At 38.0% G+C, this 24,366-nt stretch overlaps 1 protein-coding gene across 1 annotated transcript; it reads left to right on the top strand.

The window, feature by feature from the left end:
* Positions 1-1,431: 1,431 nt before the first annotated feature.
* On the top strand, positions 1,432-22,958 carry LOC130091157 (leucine-rich repeat and calponin homology domain-containing protein 4-like; the record flags this gene model as incomplete). The annotated part of the gene is made up of 2 exons (XM_056258896.1): positions 1,432-1,804; positions 22,814-22,958. Coding segments are annotated over exons 1-2 (317 nt in total), but the record flags the coding sequence as incomplete, so codon positions are not given.
* Between the last annotated feature and the right edge of the window lie 1,408 nt (positions 22,959-24,366).

Raw genomic sequence — 24,366 nt, 5'->3', positions numbered from 1 at the left:
TTTTTGGCTTCAAACATAATCTGAAGAAGTCTGGTTCGGTTATTGAGTTGCTGGCCAAAGCTGCAGTGTTACATGAAGACCCTTCCATGGTCATACATGCAATATAGTAATAATCACTTCACTTCACTACACAGAGGAAGGTTATCAAACAAATAAATAAACAAACAAATATATAATAAAGTCTCACTAAAGTTGTGAGCCTCATATATATTCAGTGGCACCAACAATACAGGAATCCTACAATAATACATCCAATACAGTCAATGTTAAGAATAAATTCTTAATTAAACTATTAATTTAGTTATTCCTAAGTCATGTTTCAACACAGATCCTGGTATCAGCTTCACATGATGACCTCACTTTTTCTCACGACCTCTCATCCCTTCTCTTCCTCTGGACTCACTCAATCCCTCTCTTCCTCTCTGTTTTGTTCCATGGAGAGTAATGACACAGAATAGTGGATAATTTTGTGACCCACTTTGTGCCCCTGTCAGGCCTAAAACAGACATTAAGCATGCATGGGTAAGCAATAACTCGGTGAAAGCTTTGTGCATATTATGGGCAAATGTGCCCCTACAACATACAACACAGCTAAAAACAAATAGTGGTCTATGTAGGCATATCCATTAATACAATATGTCAAGAAGGGGGGAAAAAAAAGGCAATTACAGTTTAGGAGTGCACCTTCTTCAACAACTTTAATGTCTCAGGTGATTTTAGATTTTCTGCTTTTTGAAGTTATACATTAAAACTGACTTTTGCTGACTATTTTCACTAAATTTAAAATGGCCTTTAAGTGTGTAGATTTTAATAACTTTTAAAAGTTAGTAGAGAAATCAAACTTTTGTAGGCCACTACTTTTTTGAAAAGTGGATTTTAAAACAGGGCTCAAAGTTGAAAAATGCACACACAGAAATTTGTTTTCCTATAATTTCATCTCAATGTTTTTTTTTTTTTTTACATTATGTTTTAATAATTTTAATACTACTTTTGGAAGTAGGATTATTATGAGGCTGAGCCCAATCCAATTTTTATGGTTAGCTCAGTCCAGACAACCTGTCACATCCATAAAACCAAGTAAAGGTGAACTAATTCTATAATGTTAATGCAATATTTATGTCTTTCCTCTCTAAAGTGCACGTCATTTCAATGGATCTGGAACAGGGAAATGCTTTGATATCCATTAGAAGCTTCCGCTAGTAGCCTACTATTGTAAATCTTTTCAGTCTTGCTATCTGTATGCAAACAATGCAAAAACTTCGAAGCAGTGAAGCTTCAACAATTTGTATTACAAAACCTCTGAATGACTCAAAAAACTTTATCATTTCCCCCTTCCGATAAGAGCAGCGCTTTTGTGTTGATTTCCCGAGCTCGTACTGGGTGTGTCCGCTCTGTCAATCAAGACTTACTCAATCCCTAAGCCCCGCCCCTTCTGCTCTCAGCTCCAGCACACACGCACTGTCAACTCACCCGCGCAACTTTACTCGATCACTGGATTTTACATCACTTTTGGAGTACAAAAACTTACTTTCCCGGTGTGAAACGTTATTGGACCTGCGTTATAGGACATGGAGGTTTAGAAGGGGCGATTGTCGTTGTAACGAGTAAGATTTGGGCCATATTTCGTGTTTGATGGCTGCTGGGGATGGAGCCCAGCTGCCGGCGACCGTAGCGGCCAGCAGGAGCGTGGAGAAGGCGCTGGAAGAAGCTGCGTCCAGCGGAGCGCTCATCCTCTCCAACCGCAAACTAAAAGAGTTCCCCCGCACCTCCAAGAACTATGACCTGTCCGACATTACACACGCAGGTAAGACTTTAATAAAGCGGTCAGAGGGGGATCAGTGAAGGGGGGGAGGGAATGTATCAGTACATTTAATGTCCTTTGTTTGAGTGTCTTCTTCACCTGCGCCCCTTCTACAGGGGTGCACGAGCACCACCACCATCACGCCCGACCCAGGAAAAGCGGATCTTTCACTTTTTATGATCTGTGTAGGAAGCCGATCATCTGATAAATTCGTTTCTGTACTCGCTTTCGTTTCCAAAGAACTACACCACTGCCCATTCACCACTTTATTCTGTTTTTTAGTCAGGTTGTTGAGTTTGAGATTGGTGTGTTTGCTTTAGAAATTGTAGACATCTGAGCTGTGCTTCTCTTCCTGTTGTTGAGGTGGAAACTACACTCAAGCTGAGCCGTCTTACCACAGACAACACTGTAAAACTTCACATTTGATCGCAGTGCAGTGGAAACCCAGCGGAATAGTGATACAAAATGTTATTGTTGTAGTCAGCTCATTTGAGTGCACTCTCATTGGTAGGGAGCTTGTTGAGATCCATCTTGCCAGCAGCACTAATATGACCATCTGGTCCTCTCTCATACAAAGTGGGTATAAAGCAGTTTGTATTTGAGCCATCCAAACCCCCACACGCACATGCTCTGAAGGAGAGTTGTTGCAGTGCATTTACTATTTAGTTGGGCCTAAGCACAGATAATATCTGCTGCATGTGGCATTTCATTTTCCTTTTACCGTAATTTCAGTTCTTGAACCTCTTTTTGTAACTTTTTGACCCACATCTGGTGTTATTGACAAGCTTGAAAACAGATTCTGCTCTAAAATTCACTTAAATGCATTTACAGCTTTTTAGTTTTGATAAACAGTACAAAAACTATAAGACCTTCCATTAGGGTTGCACGATATATCAAAATGATCGAAATATCGCAAATGTACATCGCAATAACTGCATGATTGTAATACTCCAAAAGATAACAAAAAGTTTAAGTTTTAGGTCGACACAGACCGCAGAGAGTAGACTGGACACAATGAGTTTACATACGTGTGACATGTTTAATAACATTAAATGTTATAAGCGAAGTATCCACGCACACATAAAGCCTCCTCTCGGACAGCGTGTGCTCCAGGCTTCAGTTCTCTTCCACAGCTTAGGCTATATGGCCAAATACACACAAAATTATGTCAAAATGCCCACCTTAGTGTGTATTCATGTAAACACAGTCAATTATGTCTTAAGTGGACTAAACAGTTGAGAAAGAAAGCGCGCATGTAACAATATATTGGATCTTAAAGTGACCGCAGCCTAATAAACCTGCTTGTGTGCTTAATGTTAATCAAACAACAAAATACAAAGAGAAAACCACTCACTGCTCTTAACTGAATAACTTATGAAGCTTTAATAATAATCAGTATTTAATTCATACAGAGAAGACTAAGCAGTGTTTTATTTTTTACATTTGATTATTCAATTTCTGTTGTTAAATAAACCTTATGTAGGCATACACGAAACCCTAGACCCCTTGGTTTACACTGATGTTAAATTGAGACTTGCTTTTTATGTAATGCTTCAGTAAAACACTTCAGAAGTTGTAGGAATGCTTTCTTCTCACAAATAGAATGTGAAACATGTGTTGTTGGTTATATCATTTTCAGTTTTGAAATATATTTAAATATAATCTCAATTTATTTTACACACTTTATTAAGATTATCACTTTAAGTTTATTGAATTTATTAAGAATAAGTATTCCCGTTTATTGTATTGTTCAGATTTTTGTGTAGAGTCACTGTAACTGAACATCCCTTTTTATGTGCACATGTCCAAACCAAGGTCATTCTGTTTGATATTAGAAAAAAACTGATGTAAAAAGCTGAGCTACTGAAGAAACACATTTGTTGAGCGATGAGAAGGCCTGGGTTTATTTGTTACTCATTGTGCTGTGGTATGCCATTGTTAAGGACATGAATGAGTGTTCAGACTCAGAGGTCATTAAATTAAATGCAGCATAATAAATGACAAGAACAAGCCTCTCCAGTAGCAAATGAAGGAAACATGTATTAGTTCATTTTGAATATGCAGATAAAATGTGGAAAAATCAAATACTTTTACAGAATAAGGCCTTAACCAAAAAAATACTTTAATCTGAAAATGATGTGCAAAATGGTAGGCTAATTGAGAGGAACACATTCAGATTAGTAGTCAATTCATTTATGTATTGTTCCCGCACGGTCCCACCTCATAATCTTGAATATTTGGTGACATAGTAGAAAAAAAGTATTAATTATTAGGAATCTTTTTTTAGAATATTGACTTATATTTAGAATATTGATACCGCTGATGTACTCTCAGGCGCTGACAATAGTTCACTATTGGCGCTTTTCCACTACACAGTACCAGCTCGCCTCGGCTCGGCTCGGCTCGACTCGACTCGCCTTTGTTTGGTTTTCCACTGTGTAAAAGTTGTACCTGTACCTGCTTTCGGGTACTTTTTTTCGTACCACCTCCGGCGAGGTTCTAAGCGAGCTGAGGCGAGCTAAGCCGATACTAAAATGTGACGTGAAAACAATGCCGACTGCTGATTGGTCACAGAGAATCTGCGTCATCATTGCACGCGCCAGATGGAGTATCCAGAATAACCCCGCCATTTTTAAATAGTTTGGCCAGAGATAGTTACTAAACTTACTTACTAGTATTATGGCAACTCGGAAGAATACGCCGTGGTCAAACGAGGAGGTGCAGACATTCCTTTGTTTGGTTGCCGAAGAGAGGATCCAGCGAGAGCTTGATGGGGCAACGAGGAACGAAATGCGTCGCTATGACGACCGGGTACTATTTGTGGCGGTACTTTCTGCAATGGAAAACGGAGCGAAAAGCGAGCCGAGTCGAGGCGAGCCAAGGCGAGTCGAGTCGAGTCGAGCTGGTACTGGTAATGGAAAAGCGCCATATGTCAAAACCCTCTTTTGGGTTTAGCTAGATGGTCTAATCTCTCATTTTTCTGTGGAGGGTTTTTCACATCAATTTTCTGCGTGGATAAGTATGTTGCCTTGGAAACCGTACTGTACATCTGACTCTCAGAAACCCAAGCCACAGTTTGGGAGCAGTCCGAGGATGTGGAACAGTTTAAGAGAACTAGGCCTGAAACTGCCATATTGTATAAATGCTATAAATCCAAGCATAGTCCCAGTGTTTAAAAAAAATCATGCCATAATAATCATGTTTCATAGACACACCTACTGTAAAGTTGGAGAATGATTACTAGGTGTTGCTCATATATTACTGGTTGCAGTTGCAATGTGTATTTTAAGTGTGCTTGAAGGTAGGAGGAAGATGATAGTGTCTCTTTTGCTAAGAGACCTATTGAAGCAAAGATTGATGCGCCTTGGTTTGTTCTTAGTCTACACACACTTTCTCTCCTGAAGACTTGCTCTCCAATATAGAGTAACTTCCCCTCAGGAAGGTCAAGGGCTCAGTCTTGCCGAAGGTCCTGTTCGGTAAATCCCAGTCTCATCAATCCACCGAGACCCCTTAATCTCATTCTGCACTCATTCAATTCAAAAAGTTTATTTGTATAGAGAATGATATGATTAAAAAATATTAGGTTCATTTTTGAAAGTTTTGCGTGTCAATCCAAAGTTGCGTCATCTGAAATCTTCACAATTGTCGGCGTTGCCTGAAGACATTGCAAAGGCTTTATGCAAACTGGAGCTGGCGCAATCTAAAATTACTCCGGGACTCATAACCTGAGTAATAATACAGCCACTGTTGACTTACTGTATCTCCACAACAATAACACAAGCTAGACTGTGTCTCAGCACTTTAGGGTGAAATGACATCCCAGACTGCGATTCTTTTCACCGTCCCAGAGAAATGAAATAAATTCAGTTATTTAAAAGAGGTGCTGAAAGATGGATGTCGAGAACGCTGGATAAGAGAGATGGATAAGAGTTCATGAAAACAAAAGGACAACCGTAGAAGCAGCTTTGGGAGGAAAATGCTCTCTGGACATGGGCACCAACAGGATCCTCCAAATGAAATCACAGTCAATGTGTTTTTGTGTGTGCGTAGATGAAAATATTTGTTTCCATCCGGCTCCCACACTTGTGAGCATGCCTGGGGCATGAATGTCGTGTAGCCCGTAACACAGTGTCTCATTCAGAGGCACACTCACTCCATACCACAACTAAGCCTCACAGCAGCTGAGAGAAAGAGGGGAGGGAGAGAGCCCTTTTCTTGATAAAACAGGCTCGTGGGCTGCTCCCATTGTCATGATATTCCCGAAATAGGGTCCCTCCTCTTTCCCCCCCCAACTGGAGTCCCATTCGGCAACACCCCTCCTCCTTGTCTGAGGCAGGCTTCTTCTCTCTCCCACTTGCTCTCCCCATTTCCCCATCTCTTTCTTTTCTTGGTCGGGTGAAGATTCCCTTCTATCCAGGTCATCGTAGAAGGTCTTGAATTTGGGGTCGTTTGGATGATTTTCAAAAGATTTTCTAGAGATGACCCATATTATATTCTACAAGACACTTTCCTCATGGCTTATTTCCATTGATCTGTTATCCCCCATCAGTAATGTTTCCTGTCCAATATTAGCCTGTAGGCATGGCTGTGTCTGTGGTAGTGAAAGTCTAGACTGTCTGGATATTGGCCTAATAATGGTTTAGTTTTTTGGCATACATGCAGAGTTGCATTTAACTCTCTGGTCCCTATTTTAACGATCTAAGCGCATGGTCTTAAGTGCACAGCGCAAGTGCACTTAGGACGTGTCCGAATCCACTTTTGCTAGTTTAATGACAGGAAAAATGGATGGCGCATGGTCTAAAAGGGTTGTCCCTATTCTAGGGCTGGGCGGTATATCGAGTTTGTATGAGATATCGATATCTTTTTTTTTTAAACGATATGGAATGAGGCAATACCTTCCTTTATATCGATACAGTATAGTTTGATATTACGAGTCGAGCACATCTGAAAAATAGCCGAGGACGCAGTGTTGAGCTGCTGCAGTGAAAGTACAATTTGTCCTAAACATGACACAAGCTTTAAGGGCTTCAAAATAACTGGTAAGATATAGTTAACATGTTTAAAGCAGCTTGGCCTGTCAGATGCTCTGACAGATACTGTTGCTGACTGACAGATAAATACTTGCGCTGTTTAATGCGTTTGAGATGTGGCGCTTTCCTCAGTGCTTAACTTACATTTCACAGGTTTCTCCGAGCCTTCGGCAAGTGAATCTCCGCTAAAATTCAAGCTTCCGTGAATGAGCGCACCAAACAGACGGAGCACAATAGAACAGTAGCGCAATAATTCTGACTAAATTATACAGATTGCTAAAATATTTGTTGTTGGAGACAATAAATGTGCCATATGTGGAATTTTAAACCTACAAGTAGCCTATATTTTTATGAAAGTGAACATTATGGGATCAAATGTAATCAAATGCAGGCTAATATAATTAGTTTGTGCTTTTGTTTTTATTTTCATTTTTAGTTTAGCATTTAGTCAATTTAAAAACAAAAGCATTATTTTTAATTTTTAGATTGTAATGTTACAATGTTAGAATGTAATGTGATTTTAACCACCTTTTTGCTCATAATATATTGCATATTAGCCTACATTACATTCACTATATTTGTTTCCATATCCTTTAATATCAACATTGTTTGTAGGATATCATTGTGCAGGATGTCAAATAATATATATTTTTTAAATAAATACAGATTTTCTTTATCCAAATAGAAAAACGTAGAAAGTACCGATATATCGTCATTTAAAGGGTTAGTTTACCAAAAAATGAAAATTCTGTAAGTAATTACTCACCCTCATAGGCTTCTAGGTATTTGATATCTGCCAGACCAGAAAAGTTAGTAAAGACATCGTTAAAATTGTCCAAGTGACTACAGTGGCTCAACCTTAAGTTTATCAAGCGGCGAGAATACTTTTTTTGTGCGCAAACCCCCCCCCAAAAATAACAACTTTATTCAACTATTCATTTTACACTACGTCAACAGCTTAGGAGAATGACATGGAAGAGAAGAGATGGTTGAATGCAGCACCAATGCAGATTTAAATGTTCCGGTATGATTCTGTCAAAGGTTTAAGAGACATAGCCAAATCGTTGTCATTTAGGAAGGAGATTGTGTGGCTGTTTGAATCGAGATTACAAAAAATGTTTTATCGATTAAGCATACAGCTCTACTCTTAAAGGGATAGTTCACCCAAAAATGAAAATTCTATCATCATTTACTCACCCTCAAATTGCTCCACCTGTATGAATTTATTTCTTCTGCTGAACACAAAAGATATTTAGAAAAATATGGGTACCAAACAACAGTTGATGGGCCCCATTGACTTCCATAGTGTGGAAAAAAATACTAAATATCATATTTTGTGTCACTTTCATCAAGACATTGTAAAAGTAATCCATATGAATTGAGTGGTTTTAGACCATTAGTTCACCCAAAAATGAAAAATTATCCCATATTCTCCATGAAACCATCCTGGGTGTATATGACACTCTTCTTTCAGCCAAACACAATCAGAGTTATATTAAAAAATATCCTGGCTCTTCCAAGCTTTATAATGGCAGTGAATGGTACCTTGGTTTTTGAAGCTCAAAAAAGCACATCCATTCATCATAACAGTAATCCATACGGCTCCTGGGGGCTTAATAAAGGCCTTCTAAAGCGAAGCGATTAATATTTGTATGAAAAATATCCATATTTATAACTTTATAAACTATAATTATATAATATGTTTTTTATTATTTTATTTTTATTTTATTGTTGTTGTGTTATATGTTGGGTGTTTTAAAAATTGGACCCTGAGTCTGTAATAAAAAATTGATTGATATAATTAATAAAAGGCTTTCGGTGACGGCCATAGTTTTCCGGCTTTCGAGTTCCGGCTGAAGAGTGACCTCTGACCCGACACATGACGTAGGATGTCATGCATCGTATCGTAAACTTAGGTTACAGTTACAGTAGACGCATCTCGCGGTTCAAACAAACAGGGCTGGGCAACAAACTCAAGCTCCTCCGACATTTCTCTTTAAAAATTTGTCGTTTCAGACTTCTAATTTGTGACTGGTGTTTTGTTTTGCTCTATCCTCTGCGCTTCCGCGTTCGTCATTACGTCATGCTTCGGGTCAGAGGTCACTCTTCCACCGGAACTAGACTCACGTACATAAGCCAGTGATTATAGTTTATAAAGTTATAAATATGGATACTTTTCTTACTAAAATGCATCGCTTCGCTTCAGATGGCCTTTATTAACCCCCTGGAGCTGTATGGAGCACTTTTATAATGCATGGAGGTGATTTTTTTTTTGTGCTTCGAAATCTTCTCACTCCCATTTTAAAGCTTGGAAGAGCCAGGATATAACTCCGATTGTGTTTGGGTGAAAGAAGGAAGTCATACCTAGGGAGAGTTGAGGGAGAGTAAATCATGACATTTTCATTTTTGGGTGAACTATCCCTTTAAGACTCATTAGTCTAGATAATCACACTGGCTTCAGTGAACACTGACCTTCTTATTTTATTGTATTTTATAACATTTTTAATTATTTAAAAACAACTTCTATGCTCTGTGGGTGATATGAGTTTAGAGAGACATGAGAGTGGTTAGATGATAGAATTGGAGCAAATTATCTGCGTAAGATGAGAATTTATTTGACTGAACAAATTTAGACAGGTGAAAGTTGCTTTCAAAATCCATTTTACTTAGAAATATGAAAGGGCACTTTCCCGATGAGTCTGCATGGGCGGTCATTTTTCCAGATAAAGTGTTAAGTGGCTTTGTATCTTTTTTTCTTCTTCTTTTGGTTATGTACTTTTTAATGCCATCATGCTTTAGATTCTAGTGTACCTGGGCATCTTAAATCAGGTTCTTTTTTAGGACTAAAACAGTTTGAAGCGTCCAGTCCACACCCGCACATTCATGTCATACACTGACAACCAGGAAGTAAAAATGACACTGACTGCCTTATAGGCTGCACAGTGACACAATGACCATTCAATAGGAAAGTTGACGTCTGCAACTTATTAATGTGGCTTATGCAACAAATCAGCACATCTATACAACAAAATCTTTTCACATTTGTTGTTAGCAAAACATCAACAAAAAAAAACTAGTGAGCTGCCTACTTAGGCTACATCTTTTTGGTCGTGTGATGTTTAAAAAATGCTGTCTAGGTAGGCAGCTCACTTGGTTTTGAGACGATCTCTTCTCTTATGTTGTTTGTAGGTCATTCAGATAGACCCTGGCGCTTGAAACTGAAATCATTTCCTGCTATGTTCGGATGTGGTCAACCTTTACTGATAAATATTGAACATGAGGTCATATTTTGCTTAAGCAAACGAGCCTCTCAGATTCAGGGTTGGAGAGGATTTATTATGAATTCAGCTCTGCTTGGAACAAGCTCAAGTTTGTGCGTGTGTTGGTTTAATGTCATTATCTTTTGAGTGTTTGCCAGCTGTGTTTTGTAAGAGTGTGTGCTTCCTTTGTGCCAGCTGTTGGAGACACTGTTTGCATGAGTATGTTGCGTGGTCATTTATATTTGCAGTGCATATGTGAAAAATGTACATAATTCTCCATAAGTGAGAACAGGAGTGTGTCTACTCTGCATCACCAGCTGTGCGAGAGAGTCAACACGAACCCTGTTGCACAGTGTTGTTCTGTTTCCCCTTGCAGTTGCATTTCCACCACACACAGCCACCGGATGTGGGCTCCTCGACTTCAACTTCTGCTTCTCCTCAGCGACAAACTCTCAGCTCTACTCCCTCCCTCTCTGTCACTCTCTTCCTCTTCCTCTCCTTTCACTTAAAGCACAACAGATGGTCAGAAGGTCTCGAATCTCGAGAGAGGAGCACAGCTAGAAACCCTTGGCTTATAATTGCTATGGCGTTTTTTTAACGGATATCAGTTATAATGTAAAACAAGACGGAAGGATGTTTCGCTGTCACTCATTAAAACTGAAATCACACAGATGCTGTATTATCATGCTCACTCTTTCTGCTGCAGAAACAGATTCACAGGAAGTCTTCTCAGATGTATTCCCATTCCAGATTTATTCCTTGTAGAGTTGTAGAGCTAGCCTGGATGCCAGCCCGAACCCCGCCCACAACATTTTTTGGTCGGGAAGTTCAGTCTGGACTCGATCCATTGAGGAGTAATTATGATCGGTTCAGAATTAGTCGGGCCAATCAAATTGCCAGGGCGGGCTTTATACGATGATAGACAGATGATCTGCAGTTACATAATCATCACGTTATCAAAGAGCGCTTGGGTTGAACTGGTTTCCCTCAAAGGTGACTGCAGCTGGAGAATTGAGATGTATAGATTCCGCTATTGCGTCTGTCGTAAAAGAAATCGACAGCGCATTCATTTTAAAAGACGAACAGAGAACTGCAATTAAGGCATCTGTCGATCAGAAAGATGTGTTTGCCGTCCTTCCTAGGGGATTCGGCAAAAGTTTATTTTATCAGCTGGCTCCGATGGTCGCTAAGAAGATGGGACGCAATGAAAACCCTGTGGTCGTTGTGGTTTCTCCTTTGGTCGCACTCATGGAGGACCAAGTAAAAGAAGCAACACTCATTATTTTACTACTTCTTCAAGCGTGCGTGTAGTTGAGTTCTATTGACAACTTTGCGTATAGCTCATAAAAAAAAACACTTACTGCGTTGCTCTGATTGGTTGTAGGTCTATCCAATTGAGTGCAGAGTTTTTTTTTTCTCTGGTTCGGTTAAGACACGCCTCATAATCAAAGCCCTATGGAGCAGTATCAGACTCACATTCTGACTAGAATATGAGTATGACGAAGTCAGGCTATTGTAGAGCTATTTTTGCTGTAACATTGTTTTAATGACACTTTTCTGGATTAGTTGTGTTGGGATGGCTGGCACTTTCTGCTGTTATTGTATGAACCTAGCTTTGTTTACGCAGCTGCAATAAGGGTTGAGTATGTTGTGAAATGAATGCATTTGCAATATTGAAGTTTTGTATGTCTCAAATGGACTTTATCCTGTTTTTTTTTCCCAAGCATTTACACTCCCCGGCCAGAAAGTCGCTGTTTGGATGTAAATAGGCAAACACCTAAGAGTCTATGACTGGATCATTATTGCTGTGATTATTATGTTTCTAGCATGTATGTTTGGTAACAGTTCTTCTAACCCTTATTGATGGAGTGAGTTGCTTTTCATTTCTTAAACAACCATGTAGGAAGACACATCATGGCCATATTCCAGGATGACAATGTAAAGATTCATCATCGCTCAAACTGTGAAAGAATGGTTGGGAGCATTAAGGATGATTTTCACACAATGAATTGGCACCTCTGAATCCAGACCTCAATTTCATCGAAAGTCTATGGGATGTGCTGGAGTAGACTTTACAGAGTGCTTGTACAAGATCTTGACCAAAAATACCATCAAGAGGTGTATTTTCATAGACTAATTTTAAAGTTTGTAGCATAAATGAGCTGAATCAATGCTGCTTTGTGCGTTTGTGTGTTGCTGAACACACAAATGTTGGGGAAAAAGGAGAAAACATGTCCAGGTGTAAATGTTTGTTGAACGTTCTCTGAACCATGCCATGCTCCATTCAAACACATTCAGCACACAATCTGAGCTAACATCAAGCACACATGCACATGGGGAGATATCTCACTGCACACATAGACGTATTTAATGAACACAAAGTTTGTAACGTGTCTCAATATCTGATGATCTGAAATCTGCTCCTCCCCTTTCCACATAATCATGCTCGATAGGATATGAAAATTCAAATCTGATTGAGATTCAACTGTTTGATAAACACCAACCCTTGATAAGTTATGTAACGTAACCCGTGTCCAGATGGCAGAATCACCATCTCTCTTTAGGCTTTAGAGAGGCTCCGGGGTGATTACTGTGTGTGTGTGTGTGTGTGTGTGTGTGTGCGCTTGAGAGCATGGTGAATGTTTGATTGAGCACAAGCGAGACCACACCAGACCTGAGTAGACTATTTTGAGGGAGAACATTCATTGAGGATTATCACACTGACAGTTGGTGTTGGTTGATTGTTTTTAGTGAGTTTGGCCAAACCTGCACTGAAGTAAAGTGTGAGTTGTACTTGTCCATGCAAAACTCCACAATGCGAGGGTGTTTGTTTGCCAGGGAGTTGCCTTGTGGTTGCTGAGGTGTTCGGAGTGGATTTTACTGTCCTGTTGTGCGGTTGCTACAGTGTTTTGGGTGGTTGCTAGGAGAGACATTCATGATTTATTTATTTAATTTCAGCACAAATAGGCATTTTTTAATTTACAATTTTTAACTGAATGGTATACAAATTTATAGTAAACATGGCCGACATAGTTCAGGTATATTTGTTTAAATGAAAATGAAAAAGTAGCCTACATACATGGTTTTTGAGTACTTCACATGCATGCTGTGGTATTAACACCAAGGATTAATCAATTAGTTGATTGTCTATTTTAATGACATGATTATTAAAAGTTCAGAAAATTTGACCTCTTTAATACAGTAGTTTACCTGGACTCGAGTTTCGCTTTCAATGTGTCTGGAATTTTTTTTTTTTTTTTACAGTTGTGATGGTTAACCATGATTGTTTTCGTTTTGATCAGTTTAACTCTTAAGGTGCCATCACACAGGGGCGTAGAATTTAGTAGGGACGCTAGGGACGTGTCCCTACCAATATCCAGTGACACTGATATATCCCTAGCAATATTTTCGATCAAAACTTTAAATATATTAAATATTGATGTCCTGTCCCCACCAATTTCAAAATCAAACCTACGCCACTGCCATCACATTTACCATCGTTCTGCTTTTTTTACGGCAACAAAATCTAGTAATTTCAATAGAAATCCACGTGATCAGAAATTTTGCATGAAACTGTTAATGAAAATTATTTTGTTAATGTGATGGCACATTTAGGATTATGGGTTTGTTAAAATCTAATGTAAAATTTGAGCTAGGCTAGCAATGTGATACTTGCCTTAGCAAATACCAATAATAATTACCATGTTTTCAGGGTTGTTTAGCTATTGTGAAGTGCCACATCTTCACCGGAGAAAAGCTGTTTAACAACAGAGCTCGAACATGCATTTCAGATCAAAATTGTGCAAGTTCTCACAACCACAGCACAAATAGGCATGCCTTCTAAACATGCATTCGACTACTAAATTGAACATCTACTTTTCAGCATTATTACATTACGTATTTTTTTTAATAAACAAGTAAATGCCAGTTTGATTTGATTTCTTATTGCATTGCCTTTGTTTTGACACATGATGATTTGGTTGTTATGGTAACGGAACACATCCGCTAGCCTCCTCTTGGTTGTGTGAGGTGGATTTCACCGCACTGACGCTGCTTCAGTCTTGTGTAACAGATACGAGCTCCTGGCGTATAGAGCTGAGACTTCAAGCGTCTTGAGTCACCGCTCAACCACCTCCACTGCAATGAGATCAATGGCTCAGAAAAACACATCATAATCTGATTATGTTAGTTGTGTTTATGGTTTAGCAACAGATCCTTGAGTTTGCTGGTGTTGATACAAAGGTTTTTTCCAGTACAACTTTACCTGCCAGCTTGGAAAGTTTGCATAGATGCTGGTATACACACAGCAAAAATGGCATATAATAGTTTTCATTATTGTATTCTTTATGTAGGCCTAATGAAAGTTCTGAGCACTTTACACCTCTCAAATGCGTTACATTAATGTGTCAACTCCTTTGTCTAGCTTAGACTCATTTCACAACTTTTTATGCACCCCAAAACTCACAATTACAAAATATTTTCACACTTTTTGCATCATTTGACAAAATTACAGCTTGACCAAAAATTATGAACATAAGTGATATTTACCTTCACACATATTTATAGTAATATATGAATATTTTAAATGAATACCTTTTGTATTTTTAATTTCTCATTTTAATTTAAAATTTTAAGTTATTGTATGTGCTTTTGTCAGTTTAATTAATTTTTAATATTTAGCTTTAATTTATTTTTTATTTCAGTTGTAGTTTTAGTACACTTTAATTTTAATTTGTTTTATTTCGCTTAGTTGCCAATGCAACATTTAGTATTTCTAAGTATTAATAGTTAATAGTTTAAGTATTTTATTTAATTTTTTCTTGTTGTTGTTTTTAATTTCAGCTTTATTTCAGTTAATGATATCAATAACACCAATTTTAGAACATAAATTATGTGCTTAGTTGATGAAAATTGATGCCACAACAGTGGGAAATTCGTTTTTATACAATAAAAATTCAAATGATTTGTTTAGATTTAAAACGTAATAATTCAGAAGCAATATCAGTTCTGCTGCCCCCTTATTGTCACTAGACATAACAGATCATACGAATTTAAATGGGATCCTTCGCACTGTAACTCAAGCATTTGGTTGTTTCTGTTCACCATTGATTTACTCATTTAGCTCTAAAGTAAGACACTTAACCCCATGTGGCTACAGATGAACTGTATTGTGGTAATTTAACTGCTTGTCAGTTTAGAAGGTGTCTATTAAATAGTAAGTAAACATGTGGATGTTTAATTAGGATTTTCATAAAACGGTTTATTGAGAGAGGTAGAAAAATCATTAGGTTTTAAGGTGATGGAGGTGTATTTGTATTTGAACACAAAAGGCTGGTAGAGTTGTGTGGGATAACTTGGGGGGCCCCCTAAATGTTTGGACGGTTAAATCCATTGGCTTGACCTTTTGTGGCCTTCATCGACTTTCAAAGACAAAGATAACACTGTAGTCAAAGTGCTGGGCCGTTGACCGTCGATTAAACAGGATGCACACAGAACTCTCTGTTCATTCGGACCGTTTGAAGACAACGTCCCATAGACTCCAAAAGTGAAGTGATAATGTCAGTGGGGGTTTTACTGTTGTAATTGGCAATACTTCACACAGAAGAGATTGGACACTCCCTAACCATGAGTTTTCTAAAGCATCAGTAACACTGTTGATTGTATTTAGGATGAATGGAGGATGAGATTTTGAAGCCCCAAAAAAGTGCATCCATCCACCATAAAAGTGCTCCACTCGGGGGTTAATAAAGGCCTTCTGAAGCGAAGCGATGCTTTTGTGTAAGAAAAATATCCATATTTAAAACGTTGTAAACTAAAATATAGCTTCCGGCAGACGGCGGTATGCATCGATTTACAGCGAAAGAGTAACACTTGACCTTGACGCATTGACAAACGCGGAAGAGCAGAGGATGGAGCAAAACACCGGGCACGAATTAGTAGTCTAAAACAACAATTTGTAAAGAGAAATGTCGGAGGATTTCAATATAAGAGAAGAGGATCTTGAGTTTGTTACCCAGACCTATTTGTTTGAACCGTGAGAGGCGTCTAAGCTTACGCTATTCCTACATCGCGTCAAGTGTTACTCTTTTGGCTTAAGTCGACTTGCGTAGGCCGTCTGCTGGAAGCTAGTTATTTTAGTTTTTAAAGTTTTAAATATGTATATTTTTCTTACACAAACGCATCACTTCTCTTCAGAAGGCCTTTATTAAACCCCACAGAGCTGTGTGGAGCACTTTTATGATACATTGATGCACTTTTTTGGGCTTCAAAATCTCATCCTCCATTCACTGCCATTATAAAGCTTGGAAGAGCCAAGACATTTTTTAATATAACTCGATTGTGTTCGTCTGAAATTAGAAAGTCATATACACAGCTTGAGAGTGAGTAAATCATAGGGTAATTTTCATTTGAACTATCTTTACATTTAAGTACAATCAGCTTGGATGTTTAAGTCATTTCAACTTACATTACATTAAACTGACTTTGAAACAATGTGTTGAATCTTGTATAACTTATAAAACAAAGTTGAAAATTGCTTAATTTATATGAATGAGTTAAAGCTGTGTAAAAACATTATGTTGTCATAACTTATGCCTATTGATCATATAATTTTTTACAGTGTAGGGTTGGGAATCAACCTGTTTCAGAACCAGTTAAAAAAACTGAACAAAATCAAACAAATGAAACTTTTTATATATATATATATATATATATATATATATATATATATATATATATAAAATAATTATTAAAATTGTTTATTTTATTATTTTATATAACTTTAAAACCAAGAACCATTATTATTAGTATTATTATATTGTATTAGCCTATGTGTACTACATACATAGGCCTATAATTCAAACAAAACATGGAAGGCTTACGATATGATTTTATATTGTTAGAATTCATTATTTGGCATTTCCTTAAAAGTGCTTAAAGACTTGTTTATGAGACTTGTTTATTGAACCATTTAAAATGGAAGTGGAATCAAAACCGCACTCACACCACTTACATTTTCCTTAGAAAACTACGAGTCTCTCAGGGAAAAACAACAGAAACTTGCTAAAGCTCTAGGCTTTCTGAAGAAACTCCTGACTGCCATTTATGCTGTTGTTTTGAAACTAATACTGTTGGACCTTGGCATTTGCTAAAAGCTTGTACAAAGTAGGCCTGTCCTGTTGGATTATGGAGTTTTAACTGTATATGATTCCATCACTGATATGTTAGAGCCTTTGGAGACTGAGGTCTGAAAATAAACCTCAGTTTTATGGTGCAGCAAGAAATAATGAAAAGGACGTGGCACACATTGGTGTTTTGATCGATTCGGTCAGTGCACTTAGCTCTCTAAAGTGCTTGTGAGGTCAAATAATCAGCTTTTTTTTCTGACCGTAAATTCACTGATGTGCTTGAGTAGTGCTCGTGTGCCGAACACACACACACACACACTTATATGTTGCCTCCAGTGGTGCTCTCTTGAATGTGTCGAGTCATTCTGGCCCGTGTGTTTTTGTTCCGTCACCCCCTCGGCTCAGGCCGGTATTCATGCTTTCACTGCTATTGTCATGCTGCTGTTACTCATTCACTCGTCCCCTTTCAAGATTTGCGCTCCTCTCCCCTCTCGGTCTCTCCCCTCCCTTTCTTCCCCTCTCATTTTTTTTCTCTGCCCCCATCTCAAGTCAAGTCAAGTCAAGTCATGGCACAGTTTATTGTTGTTCCTGCTTCAGAGGAGGAGAAGTAATGAAATGCTGTTTCTCTAGTGGCACTGGTGCAAATTTTTGAAGGTGAAATGTAAATTTTTTCCCCCAGTATGTTATCATCCATAATTCTAAACCTGTATGACTTAAAGTAGAATGTCCAAGCAAGCTATTTTTGTCCATACAAAGGAAATTAAAGGGACTTTTCTTACTCCAAAAAGATAAAAAAGTCAGACAAAAGTAGTATATCCAGTCAGAGCTGATTCAGGTGACCTGAGTTTCAGTCATTGTCTTTTCTGATCCCATTCTCCTTCTCTCTTTCTCACTTCACTTTCTGTCTGCTCTCTGTGTTGTGTAAATAAGAGCAAAAAAAGCAAAAAATAAATCTTAAAAGGTTGACGGTACATGCAACGTTGGCTCTATTTTCCATGTCTTCTGAATCATTTCAATAAGTTAAGGTGAGGAAAAGTCTAAATTTATTAAAAGTATACCCCATCTCCATGTGTCTCAAATGATTTGGTCCTTGTGGTCAATTCAAAACATTGTTGCAGACATGGGAAAACTCTGAAAACAGATTTTTGATGTCATCTGTCTGTTATGATATGTTTGAAGTGTGAATTTAAAGTTTATATTGCTACAGTGGAGGGGAAGATTTTCAGTGAATGATAACTTAGATTTCAATCTTTTGCTCACATAAAGCCATCGTATACCTCCCAAAGCCACTAGTGCAATATCTTTTAAATTCACTTCTATTTATTCATATTATCCGTAATACTGCATATGTGTTCATAATCTGTGTGTGTGTTTACTGTACATTGTATTTATACTTTCATATTTTAATTTTTTAATTTTAAAGGGTGCCATTTTAAATTTCAGGCCGTTTGTCATTTCAGATTTCAGGCTTATATGTGCCCTCAATATTTTTACAGAGCCACCCAACAGTCAAAGCGGCATTACATCACGAAAGCGTGGACTCTGAGCAAAAACACGAGGGCTTAGGGTGCCGTTTGGGACATTAGGGTTCTATTTTGGAGCTTGACAGTTACCATTCACTTTTGTTGTATGGAAAAGAAGTCTAATCTTATGCGAAATTCACAATTGCATTCCTATTGAAATTCCTGGCATTCCTAACAATGATAAATGTGAATGCATCTTAACAGTAGGTTGACCTTCCACTGTGTGTAAACACTAGCGATTTTAAAATATTTTACATATGATACTGATTTATTTTTGTGAGTTTGGAATGGGACCACATGTTTGTCCGAACAATGGGATAGAGTGGGAATGTTCTGGAAACCTGTTTGGGAAATGGTGCTGAAATGACAGGACATTAGTGTTGCACGGTGCACCGATACTTCAAAAGTATCGCGATACTCGGAAATTAAAAACTTCACGATACCTAAATTTATTAGTATCGATACTTCTAAGAATGACCGCGTTCCAGATTTGTAAGAGAGTATTGCATGTTGGTGTGTGCAACGCACGCTTCCAGTGCCTCCCTATGGACGTCTGTGTTTTTCTCCTCATGCGCGTGTGACAGGGCGCGTGAACTGAACGAGCAGAGAGAGAAAGAGAGAGTGAGAGTGAGCGAGCCCCGGTCGCGCGCGCGCACTCTCTCTCTCTCTGCGGAGCCAGGCGAAAGTATAAACAAGGCTTCACCGTCTCAAAACTAAGCGCTGTCTTGCTCTCTCTCTCTCCCTCGCACATATTAATCAAAATAATTCGACACGATGGTAAGGTCGGGAGACTAAAGTTTCATGTGGAGCATTCGGAGTTTTTTTTCTTTTTTTTTTCTGAATTACCGCTGGGTGTAAATTGTGGTAAAATACGTTGCCTTATCTTCTCTGAATCGTTCCGCACATTCAGCTGACATAAACCACACTTTAAATAAACGAAAAAAACTATCCAGTCATGAAATGTTTTCTGTGATGACAGTGGGATGTAACCGCCTGGATAATCACACAACGCGCACACGTCCGATAATGACACGTCCAATTCGCGAACTAATGACTCATTTGAACCGATTCGTTTTAATGAATGGTTAAAACAACTGATCTGTCTGAATCGGTGTATAACTAATCGTTAACACTTTGTAATAAGGTTTCATTTATTACATAAATTACATAAAACAAATAAAAACACTTGTTTTTTCCCCCCGAAAAAGCATATGACTACTTTTTTCCACACAATGCTATCATGAATCGATAAGAGAATCGTTAAAGAATCGGATCGATAAGCAGAATCGTCAGTGGCATTGATATTGATAAAATCTTATGTTTCTTATGATAACTGAGATAATGCTGCTAAATTTATTTATTTTTTTACCTTGAATGTCATTGCTCTAATTTATTTTTTATATTTTTCATATTTCATATTTTGTTCAAATGATTATTATAGCCTATCTGCTGTTCAAATGTTCATTTATTAGTGTGTTATGATTGGAATGTTGTCCCAGTTTTAAAATAAAGCACAGCAATGATATTTGAGAGTGTTTCTCCCTTTTCAGGAAAAGTATCGAAAAAGTATCGAAATCGCAATTCTTGACTTGGTTTTGGTATAGAAACAATAATTTGGGTATCGTGACAACACTACAGGACATACATTAATAATAAATGAAAATGCAGCACAAATGCTTGTTTTTATTCAGATAAAAGCGAGTCAGTGCCTGACACATCAGGTCTAGTCAGTGTGTTGAAACAAACACAGCGTCACGTTTCAGTTAATCCCAGGGATGACTATAGCTCCTGGCAGCAGGTACGAAGAAGACAAATCTTAGCATGGCACCTTCACAGAGACCTTCAAACAACAACACACCTCAACTGTTGTAGAAGTAGTCATTTGGCTATCAAATTTTATATAGAACTTACTTGGAGCTCACAGTATAATTAGGTCTTGTTTGTGTTGCTTTTGTGTAAATGTATGTCTAAAATGAACTGTAAGGGAGTCTGTTGTTATCCCGCAGGCTAATCGCTGTAATCTCCTTCTAGGGCTAAAGGAGGATTGGAGGGTGTGTGTGCGTGTGTGTTGATTAACACTCTCTCACACACACCAGATGCAAAAGCAGCTTTAGTTACACCAAAGAGACGCTAGCAGGCAGAAGAACGTTCAGATTCCTCAGAGAGCAAGAGAGAGGAGGGGCTCAGTAGACCAACTGCTACTCTTAAGAAGTCTCTCTCACACACACACACACACACACACACACACACACACACACACACACACACACACACACACACACACACACACACAGAGTGAGACCTTCAGGACATAATTGAAATACAGTCCTACTTATTAGCTAGGGACTTCTGTCATGCCATAATAATGATTTGAACGTGTCATTAAGGCTGGGCACAGCTGGAGACCTCACGCAGGAGGTGTTTGTGAGCCCCTGTGGAGAATGTGATACGTCTAGGCAACTATTTCTAGGAACACAAAGTAAACATGACCAGAACAGAAATAAAAGCATTGCTACTCAAATCAAAATTCTCTTTAAAGATGAAGTGTGTGATTTCTGTGCCACTAGATGAAATTGCCATTGGTGGAGTTAGTCTATATACAAACATTACCCCACCCCCCCCCCCCCCCCCCCCCTTTTATTTTTACACATTTCATATATAATCTAATCTAGTTTTTTAATAAAAGTATAAACAAGTATAAATAAACCTGAAAATCCTTACGAACTTCTATACACCATTTAAGTATTTAATTAAATTCTTAATTATTTTAATGAGCGATATTACCATAATCACCTCATAGAGTGATTATGGAAGTGTTATTGATCAAAGTTTCATAAGTGTATTCAGACTCGTATATCATCTTTCTCCATGATGTGGGCACACTGGTATTTCTCCCATTCTCTACCATGTTAGGCTGGTGTGAGTGCAAAGCAGTGCAGGGGATTGTGGGAAATGTGGGCTGCCCCTGGGAATCTTTAGTTCTTCCCACTGGGAACGGAGAGGCGGGAAATGCTTCCTTGCCAAATAAAACAGCTGAACAAAAGATCTGGAGAAGGAGAGCGGATTGGACAATTGGACAGTGCAGGGAAGAAGAGAAAGAAAACGCACGCACACACTTCCACACGCTATTGTTCTCATAGTGTGAAAGTAACTTTGGTTTTATTTAAGATCATGAGGAAGGTTATGGAGACTTGAATCTGAAAGGCCTGAAATTACACTGTACCTGTGTGCATATAACGCTAATGTAAGGTGAAAACGGTCATTTAGCCTTAAACTCTGTGTTTTGGTTGTTTCTTCTGTCTGGTTTGTCTCTCTAGTGACATGGACTTACACTCACGTTCACACACCCTGTTCTAAGCTTCCTCGGCCCTGTAATTAAAATCCTCCCCTCTCCAGAAATACATCTTGACCCCACGACCAGCGCCACTGATGGGAGTGTGTGTTTCACGTGTATCTGGCGAGTGCAGCTTCTGTCTGGAATGAAAATATTGAATGGAATTGGAATGGTTTGAGCTATATTCAGACACAACGCTCACATCCTCAATTGCTGTCAAAAACTTGGACAAAATCTGAATTCCCATAAAAAAGTCTTTGTTCACTTTGGGAAACATCATGACTGTTTACGCGTTTCCTGTCCCTGGCTTCTGTCCCATGGATATGGATGCATAAACAAAGTGACAAAAGATGCTTGTCTGTTGCTTAGGATGCATCTATAGTCTGACCATTGCCATTGAGTGCGACTCAAACAGAACGTAAACGTGCTAAATTATCATAAAAAAGAATGGCATAATACATAAAAAAAAATAAAAATATATATATATATATATAAATTATTAAATTAAATTAAATTAAATTAAATGTTTTAATTCAAATAAAAAAATATATAATTTAATTAAAATGTTAAATGTAATTAATTGTTTAAATTGAATTGTTTTATTTATTTTTATTTTTTTTATTTTACTGGTAATATATAATGTCCTCTATGGCTGACCTCTTTGTTGTTATCATGTAAAGGTGTCTGTGGTCATTAATTTATTCTGTACTAACAGTGATTGGTGTTTCTCTATCTCAGACCTTTCAAAGAACCGGCTCTGTGAGGTTCCAGAGGAGGTGTGTCAGTTTGTCTCTCTGGAGACGCTCAGCCTGTACCACAACTGTGTGCGATCCCTCACGCCCAGCCTGTGCCAGCTGCCAGCCCTCACCTACCTCAACCTCAGGTACACACACATACACACACCCACTCCAGATACAGGGCCTGTCCAAATACCCACACTTGCGGACTCGACAGGAAGTAAGTGCGGAAGACTGTACCATGTCTTAAAAATGCCAAAGCGCAATGCCCTGAACTCATACTAATAGCGCTTCGGAGTGGTATTCGAGGCTAAGCGTATCCCATCATGAATCATGTCCGGGAACTCTCATGCTCTAAAATCGCGAGATGTCTTGGAAAACATTCAACTGTAAGTTAAATGAATTAGATATTACATATAATTTGGTAGTCAAACATAAAGTGTTGCACATTTTATTGGTGCAAAGATGAGTAGGCTATGTGTATTTTATACAATTGCAGCTGCTTTTAAAATAGTGTCTTTTGTTACATAGGGACTACTGAACAGATATTTAGAAGTTTATTTTAAAATGCAAAGTACTGAAAATCAAAATAAAGCTCTGTAAACACTTGCATTTTTGCAACACTATAAGTGTGTCCCATTGGGTAATCAAATGTTCTACACACACTTGCAGTCTTCATGCCTACTTGAACACTTGGGCCAAATTTAATAAAACAAGTTGTCAAGTGCAAATGTTGGTATTTGGACAGGCTCAGTGTCAGGTGTACAGTATCTACACAATCTCCAGTGTGCAGCTTGCCTGAACCAGAGCAAAATACATCAGGCCCTCATCTCAGTATAAGCTAAGTAATGTACTGGTCAAAAAGTTGGGGTCAGTAAGATTTTTTTCTTGGAAAGAGTTTAATACTTTTAATCAGCAAGGATACCAGTAAAGACATTTAAAATGTTACAAAATATTTATATTTTTAAATAAACGCTGTTCTTTTGAACTTATAAATTACATTAAAAAATATGTACTTATTATTTACACTTATTTATAAATACAAAAAAAAATCCTGTAAAAATATATCACGGTTACCACAAAAATATTTCGCAGCACAACAGTTGATAATAAGATATGTTTCTTGAGAACCAAATCATCATTAGAATGATTTCTGAAGGATCATGTGACACTGAAGACTGGCGTAATGATGCTGAAAATACAGCTTTGCTGTATCACACATACATTACCTTTTAAAAATATTAAATCACATCACACATACATTACCTTTTAAAAATATTAAAATTAAAAATATATAAAAAAGCAGTTATTCTAAATTGCAATAATATTTCACAATATTACTGTATTTACTGTATTTCTTATAATAAAAAATGCACCCTTGGTAAACATCAGGTCTCCCTGAGTGAAATTTCAGCCTCTTTGTGGCTAAAGATATTGGAAGGATTGTATATACAGTAAGTCTGTCAGTGAGTGTTTTGTACCGGTGTTAGATTGCATTCATTTAATTCTCTCTCTCTCTCTCTCTCTCTCTCTCTCTCTCTCTCTCTCTCTCTC

This window comes from Rhinichthys klamathensis, unplaced genomic scaffold (assembly GCF_029890125.1).
Source record: "Rhinichthys klamathensis goyatoka isolate OS25496 unplaced genomic scaffold, OSU_Roscu_1.1 h1tg000161l_1, whole genome shotgun sequence".
Lineage (NCBI taxonomy): Eukaryota > Metazoa > Chordata > Actinopteri > Cypriniformes > Leuciscidae > Rhinichthys > Rhinichthys klamathensis.
Note: the sequence above shows the minus strand (reverse complement) of the source record. Positions and strands in the feature narration are given on the sequence as shown.